This window comes from Psittacula echo, assembly GCF_963264785.1.
Source record: "Psittacula echo genome assembly, chromosome: 6".
Lineage (NCBI taxonomy): Eukaryota > Metazoa > Chordata > Aves > Psittaciformes > Psittacidae > Psittacula > Psittacula echo.
The window spans coordinates 39631862-39646872 of NC_137743.1; the positions used below are offsets into that span (position 1 = coordinate 39631862).

Sequence of the window (15011 nt, forward strand, 5' to 3'; positions counted from 1 at the left end):
ATGACTTACCTCTAAGAATCAGACGTTCAAGACTGCAAACTTCTCTGTGTTTAGTTAGCAGATGTGAATGGAGTGATTGAGGAGGAGTTCACCATGGCACGGCTTTACATCAGCAAGATGAAGTCTGAGGTGAAGTCTCTGGTGAACCGCAGCAAGCAGTTGGAGAGTGCCCAGATAGACTCCAACAGGAAGATGAATGCCAGCGAGAGGGAGCTTGCAGCTTGCCAGCTCCTCATTTCACAAGTATGTTTTCTCCTTCCTTGTCCCTTTGTAGCAAAGTTTGATGACTTTCTCAGCCTTCTTCCTCAAGAAATATGTGTGCCAAGAGTGAGAAATGAGACTTCAAGGAGCAGAGTGGTATTTCTCTTGTCTGTTTTGTTGGGTTTTTCTCTCTTCTCCTATTCCTCCCCCACAGTGTTTTTCAGCACATTCTGTGGCAAAATCATGTTCTGCTGTAGATCTCAGAATGTGTTCTATGGCATAATACTGAAAATCCAGCTTGAGTGATTTCCTCAGCATGAATTTGTATCTTATACCTTCACTGAAAAACAGCCTGAGAAAGGAAGCAGTGATTGTTTGGTCCACTATCAAAACATTTGGAGAGCCCCTTGTATCTGGTCTATTAGCATGCTACCAAAATAACTAGGTAACAATACATCTACATGGTAATAGGGCTTTACAGGGGGTCGCAGTTACAAACAGTGGTGCTTTCCGCAGCCTGCTGCATGCAAAGGGGCTAGCTGTTTTGACATGCTCAGTTGCTTTGAAGTGGACATGTGAAGGGGAGAACACAATACAGTTTGCTGTATTTCATTTACTACCAGTTAGTCTGAATAAACTGGAGCAAGGATAGTATCTTGTCCTGCAGCAGAATATCTTTATTAAGTTCTACCTAATAAAGCTGTAGCTGGAAGCATGCTTCTTAGTGTAAAGGGAGGCTAGAGCTCTGAGGGTGTTGGCTGTCCAAAAATGTTAAGTAAAAAATATGCTTTTCATCTTGTCTTAAAGGAGACTCTGGGCTGGCATGGCCACTGAAAGAAGTCATCCTGCCAAAATGTGCTGCTCACTTTCCTTGGGAACTTGCATTAGTAACACAGATTAAGGCTTGACTTGCAAATCAGCTGTTTACATGCTTCTGTTGGCAGGAAAGCAGCAGGAACACAGAGCTGGGAATAAAGGTCTCAGCAGCAGGCAGTGGGACAGCCTCTTTCAGCCCTGGTGCTGACTTAAACTGTCCTGGTGAAGGAATGAATGGAAGGCAGCCCAGGTGCCTCTGTAGGGTTGGTGTTTGTGTCGTTACACTATAGTCACTCGAATCACAGAGAACTTCAGAGCTTCTCACAGGCATGACCTAACTGTTGTCCTTAGTACCAATTTACAGACAGGAGACTGGAGGTTTAGGATTTGAGAGATGATTATTGAAGTACTGCATGCTCACGTGGTGAGGGAACCACGCAGAAAACTCTTAAGCAGGTGATCACCTTGTCTTGGCATTTTGGAGGTTCTGCATCTAAGTGCATATTGAGGCCTGTCTGTGTTTAAAACTGAGAAGAAGCCAGGTGGTGTTATGCTCAAAATCTTTTTAATGGACAAATGTACATTATCTATAAAGCCATCAAGGAAGGAAAAGGTTTAAAAGAAAGGAAAAGAAAGGAAATAAGAGCTGCGAGACAGCTCAGGAAGAGCTTAGAGAGATCAAGCTTGGCAAGCCTCAGTCCTGAGGCCTTGCAGACTCAGTCCAAAGCTGGTGGCTTGTTACTGCCAATGGCAATGCCATATCACAGGATTACACAAATACAGTGTTCAGCGGGTCCATAAAATGGTGCATCACCACTGTGTGCCATACCAACAGTCTCTATTTCGGGGACAGAACATTTGGAGCCAAGCTGGGAGTTGGACAAATTTCTTTTCAGATTTAGGAATCTATTGGAGGACCTCTTGCCCAAAGCATGCAAATCAGGCATGCACCTTTCCTTTCCTTGAGACTTTGATGCCAGGAGGCTCTGAATGAACTCTTTTAGTTCCTGCTAAGGATTGCTCCTCTCTAAGTCAGATCTTCACAGTAGCACCAAACCAGCGGTCTCAACTCCTCTGTGCCAAAGTGAACAACATCTGCTTAAGTGGCCTTATTAATAGGATGTAATAATTCACAGATAACTTAAGTTTAGCCCCAAATTAGGAAATTCTAATTCAGTTTTTGGAGTTTTCACTATGTTCTCCACTGTTTGCTATTTAAACATGAGCCCTTCTAGTTCAGAAGGATGTTAGGAAGAAACAAATCATCATGATGGCTGGGGCAAGTCAATCTGAGCTTCTGCAGGTCGAAGCATCCAGAAGCCACTTCAAAAGCCTAGTGTTCAGCTGGTTTTAGTGAACTGCTGCTGTTTGTTTAACACCAAGTCATGGGCTTCCCATGATGTTTCCCATGATGTTTTGGAATTAGTGCCTGTGCTATTCGGTATATGTCTTGGGCTACTGAGTGTGACCTTTAAAAAAGCAGTGTGTTTTGGTTCTGTTAGCTCTTTCTGAGATCTTTTGCTGTGTTTTCTCCTAGTCATCAGCTCTGGATATGGAGAGCTTTCTCTTTTTCCGCTGTTACGTAGGACAGTACCTTAATTCCTCGGTAACAAACTGTGGTATTTGCATCTCATTGCTATTCCCTTTGTCTTTAAAGCATGAAGCAAAGATCAAGTCCCTTACAGACTACATGCAAAATATGGAGCAGAAGAGAAGGCAGCTGGAAGAGTCACAGGACTCTCTCAATGAAGAGCTTGCCAAGTTGCGCGCTCAAGGTACAACATTTGGTCTTGTGGTTATCATTTCTTTTATATTTTAGAAAATTCAGTATTGTCTAAGGTATCATATGTGCAGTAGTTCTACAACATTTTATTGCCTATTTAGTATTTTGTGATAAAGACAAAATTGCGATTCAGAATATCTAACATATTGCATTTCCTTGTAGTAAATTCCAGATAAAAGCAGAATTATCCCTTTCAGCCTAGTCCATTCAGAAAATACAGAAAACTTAATTTCTCAAAAGAATCAAAAACCCAGTAACAAGAGCTTCACCTTTAATGATGTGAGAAATTTAAAAACAAAACCAAAAAACCCAAACCACAACTAAATACTTTAGTCAGACAGCACCAATCATTCTTGCTAAGTCTCTGTTCTCTAAAATTCTTGGTTATCCATCTAATTTCAGTTGACCCTCTGGCAAATGCCCGTCCCTGTTCAAAAGCAAGCTCTTTTCCTAGCTCCTATGTAGGATCCAGCTGACTTCTTTTTAAGAACTACTGTTTTTTCCCCTTCTGATTTAATGTGGAAAATGTGTATAAAAAGAAGTTCTTGTGGCATTGCTAAGGTCCTGGTTTATGTAAAATTACAATGTGACCTTGTAGCCTTAACGTTACCCTGGATTTCTGCACAAGGGATCTTCTCTGACTCCAGGAGCAGCAGGTGGTGATAAGACTTTCTTTTTAACACCTCCTACATTTTTAGAATAGATTTTTTTATTCCATGTCCTGATCTTCCTATTGCACTCATAAGAAATGACCTGGTTCTAGAGGCACCATTTCCCAGCAGAAAGTGAAAAGGGCAAGGGGGATTGCAATAAGTAAGCTTACAAGGAAACAAGAGTAGGTTGGAAAGGTTTTGGGTGGATTGAAAAAAATGTGTCTTGTTAGTAAAGGAGAAGGGGATTTGGGCAGTATGGTCATAGCTTGGGTACTGCAAACCATGACTGTCACCCTCCAGAGCTGTCTGCCCTGACCTCCTGCCAAAAGAGGAACTCTTTACTTTGTGGGTTTTTTTTTTAAATGGCTCAACATAGCATGTCCTGGAACTGTGTAGTTAATTCTCAACTGTTCTCGACTTTAAACAGAAAAGATGCATGAAGTCAGTTTCAAGGATAAGGAGAAAGAGCATCTGACCCGGCTTCAGGATGCAGAGGAGATGAAGGTAGTATGTCATGCTGCAATTTTAGAGGGCATTTCTCAGTGAGATCCTTCATTAAGCTGATAATTAGGGTGTAATTTTGTCTTCCTGTTGCCCGTTGCGTGCCTTTAGAAAACACTTCCAGCTTCTGTCAGAACTGACAGCCTCAGTTAGAAAACTTGACCTTACATAACTGAGTGACCTTCATAATGTGAAATCAGAGAACTTGCTAGTGTTGAGGTTGTTGACCAGATGATGGAAAAAAGTAAGTCATAGTCTGGATATCTTGGGAGGTGAGTGCTTCAGTTTTTAAGCTGAGCCCATTCTAAGGGGTAGAGAGGTTCAGTGGACTGTGTTTGCTGGAGATGCCTGAGCTCCTTAGAGCACACGAACGAAGAACCAAATTGTAATACCCAGTATATTGCATACATAGTTGAGAACAGTTCTGTTATATAGGATTGTTACTCTTAATTTTTTGCCAATGGAAGTCTGCTGAAAGTCAGTTTGATAAGCAGCAAATCAGGATACTGGGCTTGATATAATTCAGGTACTAAAAAAAAAGAGGCCACTTCCTTAAATAATTTGGCAAGAATTCTATCTCCTAGAAATAATAATGAAATATAAATCTGTTTTCTGGTATTTTCTTCTTCCTTTGGAATGCAATGAAATGTTAATCAGTAATGTGTGAGTTGTGTTTCTAATGGAGTTCCAAATTGAAAGAAAAATACAATTTTACAAGGGTAGTGATAGAAGCTTGTCAGCTGCCTGTAGAACTTTCACCTCAATTATAAAAAGTTAAAGTTAGTAAGAGTTGTACAGTTATTCCTTACAGTTGGAAGAAAAAATGCAAACCTTTTATTAGCAATCTAAAGAGATGCATTGAGTTTTTCTTACTATTTGAGATATATTTATTCATAGAATTTGAATAATAGGGCTGTGGATAAACAATTATCAGAGTGAGAGGGGAATGAGTTTTACTTCTATCACAGGTATAGCTGTACACATATTTACTTGCTGAATAAACACATGAAATAGAGGAGTGGTAAAAACTGTCATTCTTGGCACTTGATATAAGACCCTGGCATGCACAGGGTAGTTTTTCAAGAAAATGAGTAGAAATTGGTGTACATCTGTTGCTAAAAACTGTCTGAATTAAGTGCTTGGATGGGGAGATGTACAGTTTTAAGATGTATCAGGCAGATTCCTGAATTAATCTCATTTGATAAGCCTCACTCAAATCCAGAAAGATAGGTTGATTCAGCTGACATGGAAGCTTAGCTGTGATGCTTGATTTCTGTTTCATGTATGTCTCTGGGTTTTGTACTCTGCAGAAGGCACTGGAGCAGCAGATGGAGAGTCACAGGGAAGCCCACCAGAAGCAGCTGTCCAGGCTGAGAGATGAAATTGAAGAGAAGCAGAAAATAATTGATGAAATCAGAGAGTACGTTCACTTGATCTATTGCTTTTTCTTTTCCTGTCCTGTTCTGTGATACTGTAGGGATGTTTTGGAGTTGGTTTTTTTATTAGTTTTAACTGATGTTTATATATTTCAGTGTCTTACAGAAAGTAGTGCTTTCATTCATTCAACTGACAACTCTAATTATTTTGCATTATTTTAATAACTGCAGTGCCTGGTTTTTTATTATAGGGCTTTAACAAGTCCATAAAATTATGGAGAGAGAACCAGAATAATGTAGGTAAGAGAAGCTTTGAAGAGAACAGGTTTTAAAATATAAAGGTTTTGAGGGCATCTTATAAGAACGAGTCCTGCCACAGGCTTTGAGAGTCTGGGTGACCCAAATATATATCATTTTCACACTCTAAATATTTCTTCCTGACACAGTAATGTAACTGTGTTATTCAGATACTCCAGCACTTGAAAAATTGTGTTCTTTGCTCCTGTACTCTTTTTTTTGTCAGTGTTCATAAAATCTAGGCAATCTTAATGTGTAGTGTTCCTTCTTTCATCATACTTATTATGTGGCCAAAGACTAATAATAAGAAAATGAGAAACATGAGGAAGCAGGACAGAAAAATGGCAAGAACAGTTTATGTCCTTTATGATAAAGGAAGCACGCCACTGAATTTAATTCTCCAGTATTTTTAAATATTGTTCTTCAGATTCTTTATGCCTAATTTCTTTCCATTTTTTTTCCTTCCTCTGTCTAAACCCATATTTTTAAATGTAGATTTACCATGCTTGTTTATGAGGTTCAGGACTGAGCTGTACTGACTTTTTCTTTTGTGTTCTAGTATGAATCAGAAGCTTCAATTGGAACAAGAGAAACTGAGTGCTGATTATGATAAATTAAAAACTGAGGACCAGGAAAGGGAAATGAAACTGGAAAAGCTCATGTAAGTCAACAGTTTTCTCATCTAGTGTCCTTGAATATTGTATCTCTTAATGTGTCTACGGGAGATGTGCTGGAAAGAGGCATTTGTGTTGCAATATTTACACTGAAATGATGATTTCAGTAACAAAGCCAACATGCAGTGCTAATAAATGGTTACCAACTACTCCATATTTTTATATCATAGGCTTTTCAATAGTGGGTTCGATACTTGCCAAAAAAATTTTTTTAAAAGAGATCTTATTTTATGAAATATCATGGCAATCCCTCATTCCTTAATGCACAGCAAAAACAGGTAAGAAAGAAGTTGTGAAGTGAGTTTTTGGGATTATTTTTTTTTAAGTAATAAATTGGATGCTAGAGTAAAAGCCTTTTCTGGAAATAAGAGAGAAAAATTTCATGCATGGACACAAAAAATGGAGATGGTGGCTCAGCCATTCTGTGTGAGAAAGCTGCATATTTGGGACAGTCAAAAGCGTAATGACAGATGCAAATGGATGTACAGTTTGCTTACATCTGCAGATGTTCTACTCAAACTGAGTGTTGATTGATTCTTTTCTGTTTATACAACTTCAGCATTTTTTATTTGTATTCAATGTTGTGATCTTTCTAGACTGCTTAATGATAAAAGGGAACAAGCAAGAGAAGATCTTAAGGGGCTGGAGGAAACAGTGGTATGTCTTAATTACGCTTTATTGAGCTTTTTGCCCTGTAAGTCTTCATCACTGGTGTGTTAAGGGGAGGTGATTCTGTCCCTCTACTGTGATCTGGTGAGACCCTACCTGGAGTCCTCAGTACAGGAAAGATACAGACATGTTGGAGAGGGTCCAGAGGAGGGCCACAAAAATGATCAGAGGGATGGAGCACCTGTCTTGTGAGGGAAGGCTGAGAGAGCTGAAAGAGTTGGGGATGTTAATTTATTTAAATTTATTTAAATTCCAGTCTGTGAATGGATAAGCATAAAATGGAAAAGTTAAGGTGACTCTTACCAACTTTGGAAAGACAGTTCTCTTCAGTATGGCTTTGGTGCAGTACAGGGTTGGGGTGTGTGAACTGCCTATCCATAGTTTCCTTCCCTGCACATGGATTAGTGCTTCCCTCCTGCTGGGAGAAGGGGCAGGGTTTACACTTGTGTCACACCCCCAAACTGGAGTAAGGTGATTATACCGCTGAGCCTGAGAAGCTGGTGCATGTTAAAAAAGAAACTTGGAAAGCCTGGGGTTTTGCCATAAACTTAAAAAGCACTTAAACGTCTTAAGCGCACTTAAACATCCTAAGTGCCTGTGAGTAAGCATTCAGAGCAGGCTAATGCATTTTCTAGATAAAGAATCCAGAGCTCTTTTACCACTTGTTGACTCAAATCTGAGGAGAATTTTTACACCAGCCTATCTACTGGCTACTATAACTACATCTTAAAAAGGTTTATGCCTTTTTTTTTTTTGGTTACTGTTATTTTGGTTCCAGGCAAGAGAACTTCAGACTCTTCATAACCTTCGCAAACTGTTTGTCCAAGATCTTACCACACGCGTTAAAAAAGTAAGACTATATATACTCTTTTAAACCAAAGTCTTATCTTTTTTGTAGTATTCTTGTGATGTGCTGGAAGCTTTTAGTGCATGTTTTTACAAAAAAGGATATTGTCTTTTTCAGTAATAGTAATAAAATTAAAATTGTTGTGATGTTTATTAGCTTTTATTTGGTCCTAATTTGTTAAGGACAAGTCCTGGTGGTTAAGCGAAATGAACCAATCCAATTCAGCTCAGTTAAAAAGTTCTCAAAGCTGATATTAGTGGGTACCAGAAATTATTCAATGTAACTTGCACTAACGCTACCCTGAATGCTATGGCGCTTTCTTTCTGTAGGCTTGTGATTAGTCAGCCTTTTCCTGGCAAAATTATTATTTAGTAGAAATTAATGTATTTTTAACTTTTGAAGAAGTCTGAAGCTGCATAAATAGACAAAGGCTTCACAATGCTTTTCAGTCCTTTAGAGTAGTTTTGGGGAAGAGTTTTTATACCTTTTTTTTTAAAGGTTGAAAACCCATATTACATAAAAACGTATCCTAGGAGAGGGATAAAAAAGAGGGAAAGTGGGGTTTCTCCACTAAACTCTATGATTTTCCTATTCAGGATCCCCCAGTAATTGTTCAGTAAGAAGAGTGTATTTTTTGTGTAGTGGGGAATGTGGCTTTTAAATATCAAATGAGCAGGTAAAATAAATTCTCTTCAATTTGGGGCTCTGGAGGGCTTTTCTGCCTTCGGGAAGCTTAAAGTCACAAAAGACTTGAGTTTCCTCTTGGTTTCTTCCTGTGCAGAGTGTTGAACTCGATAGTGATGACGGAGGTGGAAGTGCTGCGCAGAAGCAGAAAATTTCCTTTCTTGAGAACAACCTGGAACAGCTTACAAAGGTTCACAAACAGGTAGGGGCTCTGCATCCTTCCTTCCCTCTCTACTTCCCTCCCACCATCCTTCTCTCCCCCCAAAAATATACTTTTTTTCTGTTTAAAGGGATAGTTTTTGACGGTACATGTACTGTTTGAGGAAATGGTGCCTACAGTTCTCGACTGAAATTCTTGGCATTAGAAGTTGGCGTGAGAGTGCTCTTCCCACTACTTCTACTCCTTATGAATGTGTTAAATAAATACTTTTTTTTTTTTTTCTGTGAAAATAGACTCCAGCAGTTTTGGCAAGAGTAATTGTCACTGTATTGGTGTAATGCATAAACAACAGAATAATGTGCTTGTTATTACCTTGTGTGCTGGTTTCTAGATGAATTGTGTATCCACAGTTTTGACTTCTGGTCTAAAGCTGCTTAGAGGCACTCTTGGAGGTGACTTGAGGGGAGTCAACCAGCAATGTATGAGAGCAAAGAAAAGGAGGTTTTCTGTGCAGCTTAAGGGCTAGTGCCTCCCCAGAATGCTGAGGTTGGTGGTTTCTGGGCAAGTCTATTTCTGTCTCCTCCCTTTTTCACATGTTGTTCGCATTTCCTTTGAATACAGCTGTTCAGAGAGATGAGGGCAATGGAGAGCCCTTCAACCTAAATACCCACCGTGCAAATGTGGGTTGGAGGGAATGTGTAGTAGGCAAGTGTTTTGGGTATACACCAAGGAAAGAGCCTTCCCTCTGCTTACCAGCAGTGTGTATATATTAATGGTGTGTATATGTGTGTGTATGTATATATATGTATATCTCGGTAGCACCTTCTTAGATAAAACTGGATTATTTCATCCAATATGCTTCCACCTTCCTCTTAGGTGTTAGTGTTTTTGAACTGCGTCCCCCACTGTTTGGGTGCAGAGCGCAAAATAGAAAAGATTATTTTGATTTCCTTTTTTAATAGTGACAGAACATTCTCCAGAGCAGTTTTCTCAAACTGCTATTAGTGACACACAGTGCTCTCCATGATTTGCTTTATTTATTCCTGTGGAAGTGCTAAAAAAGCAAGCAGTGCAGGATTGTGACAAGTGTCCACTAAGGTTCAGTATTTTGAAATTCCCAGGGAACAGATGGTTTAAAGACCTAGTTTCTAAATATGGAAATTGGGACATCTTAGGAGTGTTTTTCCTTTTACTGTTCTGCCTTTTTTGCACTCAGTTCACACATCTGCTGGGTTTTCAGATACGGATTTTTATAGTTCTCGTTAGCGTATATTTACTCAAAACCAACTAGGAGTCCACATCTTGTAATAAATGTAGAGGGAAAAGTGACATTGGACTTGACCTGAATGTGATATCATCTTGCTGTTATTTCGTATTAGAACTATTCTGTAGAACAAGGGTTCAACACTTGCAGAAAAAACACATTGTGACAATTTATTATTTATTTTTTAGCTTAGCTCGTGTTGTCCTTCTGGCACGAAGCCCGGACTAGCAGGTGTAAAACATTTTGATTTGTCAAACAATGTGTGAGTGTTAGTACGTGCTGTTGCTTTACCGTATTATTAGTGTGGTAGTTAAACCACATTCTTCCCTTCACTCCAGACAAGTGAGAATCACTCCAGTTTTCTGTTGACTTCTGGTAGTGGTATAATCTGTTCAATAGAAAATGTATTAGATTTTCTAACTGTTTGCATCGGGGGTTTATTTATAAAAAAAAAAAAAATCAATTCTCTCTCTTGGCTGTTGTTGCATGTAAAGTGAGACCTTACTCTGATAATTGATAGACATTGCTCAGGTTCATATTTAATTGAGGAAGTCCATTAATTCAAAGTTGCATATAATCACATTTATAGCTCTAGACCTTAAAGTCATTTCTTAGCAATGTTTGAGGCATCAAAGCTTCCAATTTTCTCATATACTTGAATAGGGAACAAGTAGGTAAGAATGCCATAACCATCGGACGCGATGAATTTTTCATGATACTCAGTGTTGTCTGTGAGACCTATGTAAGAGCTGCTGTTTTGAAATAATGAGGTGGTCAAGTATTTGTGAAATGCTGAACATTTCCATTCTAAAGAAACACAGACTTTCTGCTGCAGTTGCTCTTAAAGTCTAGAAAAGCAGGTGTGTTAGTAGAGAGCCCTCCAGTAGCAGAGTTTACCCTGGAGCCCTCACCTTCTGAGATCAGATCTGTGAACTTCTGTTGAATGGAATAAACTCATTTGTTCTTTTATCTTTCTGGAAAATTTAATATCGTACCTCAGCTAGACAAATGAGCTGCATGATTAAAAATAAATCTTGCTTTGACATAAGCTCTTTACAGTTGTTTCTGGAAGAAACCTGTTTCATTCGCAGCGTACAAGGTGTGAAGAGGAATCTGTGTGTTTTCTGTCTCTCCTTGTAAGGCAACCTTTCCCATAGGATAGTTTTGAAACTTCTCTCCTTGCAGTTGGTACGTGATAATGCAGATCTTCGTTGTGAGCTTCCTAAGCTGGAAAAACGACTTAGAGCTACGGCAGAGAGAGTTAAGGCCCTGGAGAGCGCACTGAAGGAGGCCAAGGAGAATGCCATGCGAGACCGCAAGCGGTACCAGCAGGAGGTAGATCGCATTAAGGAAGCTGTGAGAGCCAAAAACATGGCACGGAGAGCACACTCTGCTCAAATTGGTAAGGACATCGAGCTAAAGAGTTAGTGGTTGCTCACATACTTCATGGTTGGTCTGTTTGCTCATGTTTAAATAGAAAGAGCTTTGAAAGCAGCAGTCCAGGGCACACCACAGGGTCTGCTTCTCCTCTGTTGCACAGGAATCTTCAAAGACTTCACTTTTTAATAGAATCTGCCCCACCTAAGGTTTAAAGCGCCTCTGCTATTTAACTCAGTAAATAAATGGCATAATGGGTCTTATGTGCCCTTCTAGTGACCTGAAAACTTGTCTCTTTAAATTAGTCTCTCAGTTTCTTCTCCCTCCCCCACATACTCTCCTTCTGCTTTCATTCTTTCCTTGCCTTTTGGGACCTTGTCCCTTCCTCTCTTTTCCCTGGTTACTCCTCCTTGTGATTTAGTTTATTTCTTGAAGAGTCAAATAACTTCCTGTATAATTCAGATACTCGATACATCTTTGTGGTGCAGTCTGAATGCGTGCGTACAATCAAATGGTACTTAAGATGGGGCGGTTTTTTAAGTGATATTTTAGAATTGCTGAAGTAGAAGGATAATGTTTTGGATGGTTTAAGACTACTGTCTTAAAACCTGAAAGAGAATTATGCAGCAAACAGTATTCCCTGCTGTATGCTGGAAACCCATTGACAGCTTTTTCTCAGCATCTTCTGGAATGATATAAATAGTCAAATTGAACATAGAAGGTACCTCACTGACCACCAGGTGGGTCCTGACTTCCCCCTGCTGTATAGACAGTCCATAATCTTTGCAGAGACGGGGGCATGCATGGGAAGGCTAAATGGCCCTGTCACAAGCAGACAATGGACGTATTTCTTATTGGCCAAGGTAAGGGAATGCTGTGTTCCACAGAGTTAAATTACAGACTACTCTGCCAAGCACAGCTCCTTGTTTGGAAACAATGGGGTTTGTACTAGACGAGAGGTAGAAAACCTTGTATGACAGCTAAATGTCTTGTTTGGTTTCCTACTTTTTACTCTGCAGCCAAGCCCATCCGCCCTGGTCATTACCCGGCATCTTCTCCAACGGCTGTCCATGCCATCCGCGGGGGAGGAATGTCAAACTCCACCTACTATCACAACACCAAATAGATGAGAAGTAAGACCACAGTAATCTACTCATCGGTTCTTTCCCTAATCACCTAGTTTCCTTATATTTCAGTCTTGCTTTTAGAAGACCCACAGTGTTTTTTCCTAGTTGTAGTAGGAGTTGTTTGCTCGTAGTTTAACTGTGAAAATTAATAATCTTAGTAAGGAGTGCCTTGTTAGAATGCTTTGCATGCTGCTGATGACAGTTTTTATTTTAATGACTTATCACTTAAAATGTTTCTTAGAAAATGCTCTGGTAATCTGTACTGAAATTCACACATAGAGGCATGAAACTCATGTAGTAAAAATAGAGTTCCAGAGGTTCCTTTTGCCAATATAATTTTCTGCTTTCTGCAACATTAATATGTTTCTGTGTTGTGATATTCCAGCCTGGGACAGGGGTAGAGCTACCATGAGTGGCAGCCTCATAGAGCTCTCCAAATTTAAGTGTTACAATTTGGCAGGCTTAACTTTTGTTTCTTTTGCTTTACACTCTTATTCAGCTCTCTTCAGAAAAAAAAATATATTTTACTTTAATTGCAAGGGCTTGAGGGTTTCTCCTAAGCAAAAATCTCATCCTGGAAAGATAAGCAGCATATTCCCATGACACTGCTTCATGTACCCTCCCCATTCCATTTACTTCTTTAAATGCTGCTTACTTGTGAGGTGTTTTACATCTGCTGTTATTTTAGATGATAACCTTATGTTACAGACCTACTGAGAGTTGGATGGTAATGAGTGGCTGTGAAAAGTAGCCAGTGGACTGCTAAATTGTCCTAAGTTTGGGGGGTTTTTCCTCCTTGAAGATTAATTCTGTTCTGATTCTATTCTCTTCTGATAGTATGTGGTTTCCTTTAGGCACTTAGCATTCCTGAGTGGTTTTTTCCTTTTTCTTTTTTTTTTTTTTTTGAGAATGTTTCATGTCATGCGTGCATGCAAACCATCCATCACATCACACTCAAGCTGTTATTGTGTTGTGCAGATTGTTTCTGTTCATTGTGTTTTCCATGAGCCCTGTAGCTGCAAGCAACATATTTTCACTGTGGATGAATTAGGGCAAGTCTTTGCTGAGTGTTTTTGTGCATTAGTTCGTTCTGAACTGAAATTGGCTTTTCCATCTCACAAGTGACATAGCCTCTGCCTATCTGCTTCACTGCCTTCCCACTTCTGTGAAAGAGCAAAGGGAAAAGAGTGGTTTACAGAGGCATGTAAAATATTTCCAAACATGTAACAGCTGCTCTGTGGGGAAAAAACCTGCTACCTGCCTAAACTGGGTGGGCTTTTAATACACCATCTACTGTGAAATTACATGTCAGACTCAAACAGGCCCCACATTAAGTATAGGCGTATGTCAAGTGAACAAGTGTAGATTAATAAAAGGTATTTTAACAAATAAATACACTTAAGACTAGATGAGTGTATAACAAGATAGGACTTCAGAAGTCAATAGTAAGTAATCAGAAGGCATAGAATATTTCTCAGATGTTTTAGATGCTGAGGTTTAGATTTGAGGGCAGTCAAGGATGAGCAGATTTAGGCCATGCTTGGAACATCTTGCAGAGAAGTTCGTGGGCAGTCAGAGTAGCAGAAAAATAAGATGGAAGATCTTGGAAGAAACTGGGTAAACTTACAGATTTCTGGTTTCTGAAAAAGATTAGGAAAGAGAATCTGAAAACTAAATGGAATTCCTGCAGGTTGAAATAAAGCCATTTAAAAAGTGTGTATGTGTGGGTTTTCCTCTTAATTGACAGTAGTGCTTCCCTATGGCTTTTATAGGTCTAGTTTCCTTATTGCTCAATATTCAGTCTAATGCCCGGCTTCATTAGCTATTGCATATTATATGTAAGGCAATAATTTGAAATGTTATGGGAGTTGGACTCAATGACCCTTACAGGTCCTTCCAAGTCAAGATATTCTATGATTCTATTCTGTGATTACTACTCCAGAGAACCATGTTTTAGACTTCATAATTGGTTTTCAAACTCTGTCAAGTTCTAGATTTTTTATTATTTCTACCTAGGAAGATCTCTTGAAAATGTAGTACACTAAGGCTGGGCAGTGACTAAAGAAGGGTAGTCCTCATCAGTTTTGGTCCTTCAGTTAAGAAGATTATTGGCAAATTGCAAATATTTGGCTGCCAAATGTTTTTGGGAATATCAGAGTACTCTGAAATCTGAGCTCATTGGATGAAAGCCCAGGGGACTGAGTGTTAGTAAAGGCACGACTTGTGCAGAGAAAATTTTATATAGATTATTCCCATAATATCGCTGAGCCACTTCTGTGCTCCGTAGAACTACATCGTGCTTTTGAATGGGGCAGTCCTACACAGCTGGAATTAGATCACAACTTACTTTTATATTCCTTTAACAACAGTGAAATAAAGGTGGAGTTTCTATAGAAATATTTGCTGTCAAGTAACATCTCTGTTTCTGGAATGAGAACTTTATGCCAGGATGAGATGAAATTTATCTTACATTCATTCAGTATTCACAGTACAGATAACACGGATAATAGACACTGCTGTTAGACTGGTCAGTGATTATGATTTATTAACTCATATCTGGTAAAATTTCTTCTGCAGAGCTG

At 39.2% G+C, this 15011-nt stretch overlaps 1 protein-coding gene across 1 annotated transcript in view; it reads left to right on the forward strand.

Moving 5' to 3' along the window:
- The window catches only part of KIF5C (kinesin family member 5C), a gene marked incomplete at both ends in the record, with an annotated part of 79043 nt that extends 66615 nt beyond the window's left edge, over positions 1-12428 (forward strand). Inside the window, 10 exons of the mRNA XM_080621840.1 lie at positions 55-243; positions 2675-2792; positions 3881-3957; positions 5265-5374; positions 6187-6288; positions 6898-6958; positions 7749-7820; positions 8599-8703; positions 11111-11327; positions 12322-12428. Of these exons, the coding sequence (XP_080477966.1) occupies positions 55-243; positions 2675-2792; positions 3881-3957; positions 5265-5374; positions 6187-6288; positions 6898-6958; positions 7749-7820; positions 8599-8703; positions 11111-11327; positions 12322-12428 (1158 nt within the window). The remainder of the gene's footprint in view (positions 1-54; positions 244-2674; positions 2793-3880; positions 3958-5264; positions 5375-6186; positions 6289-6897; positions 6959-7748; positions 7821-8598; positions 8704-11110; positions 11328-12321) is intronic.
- Between the last annotated feature and the right edge of the window lie 2583 nt (positions 12429-15011).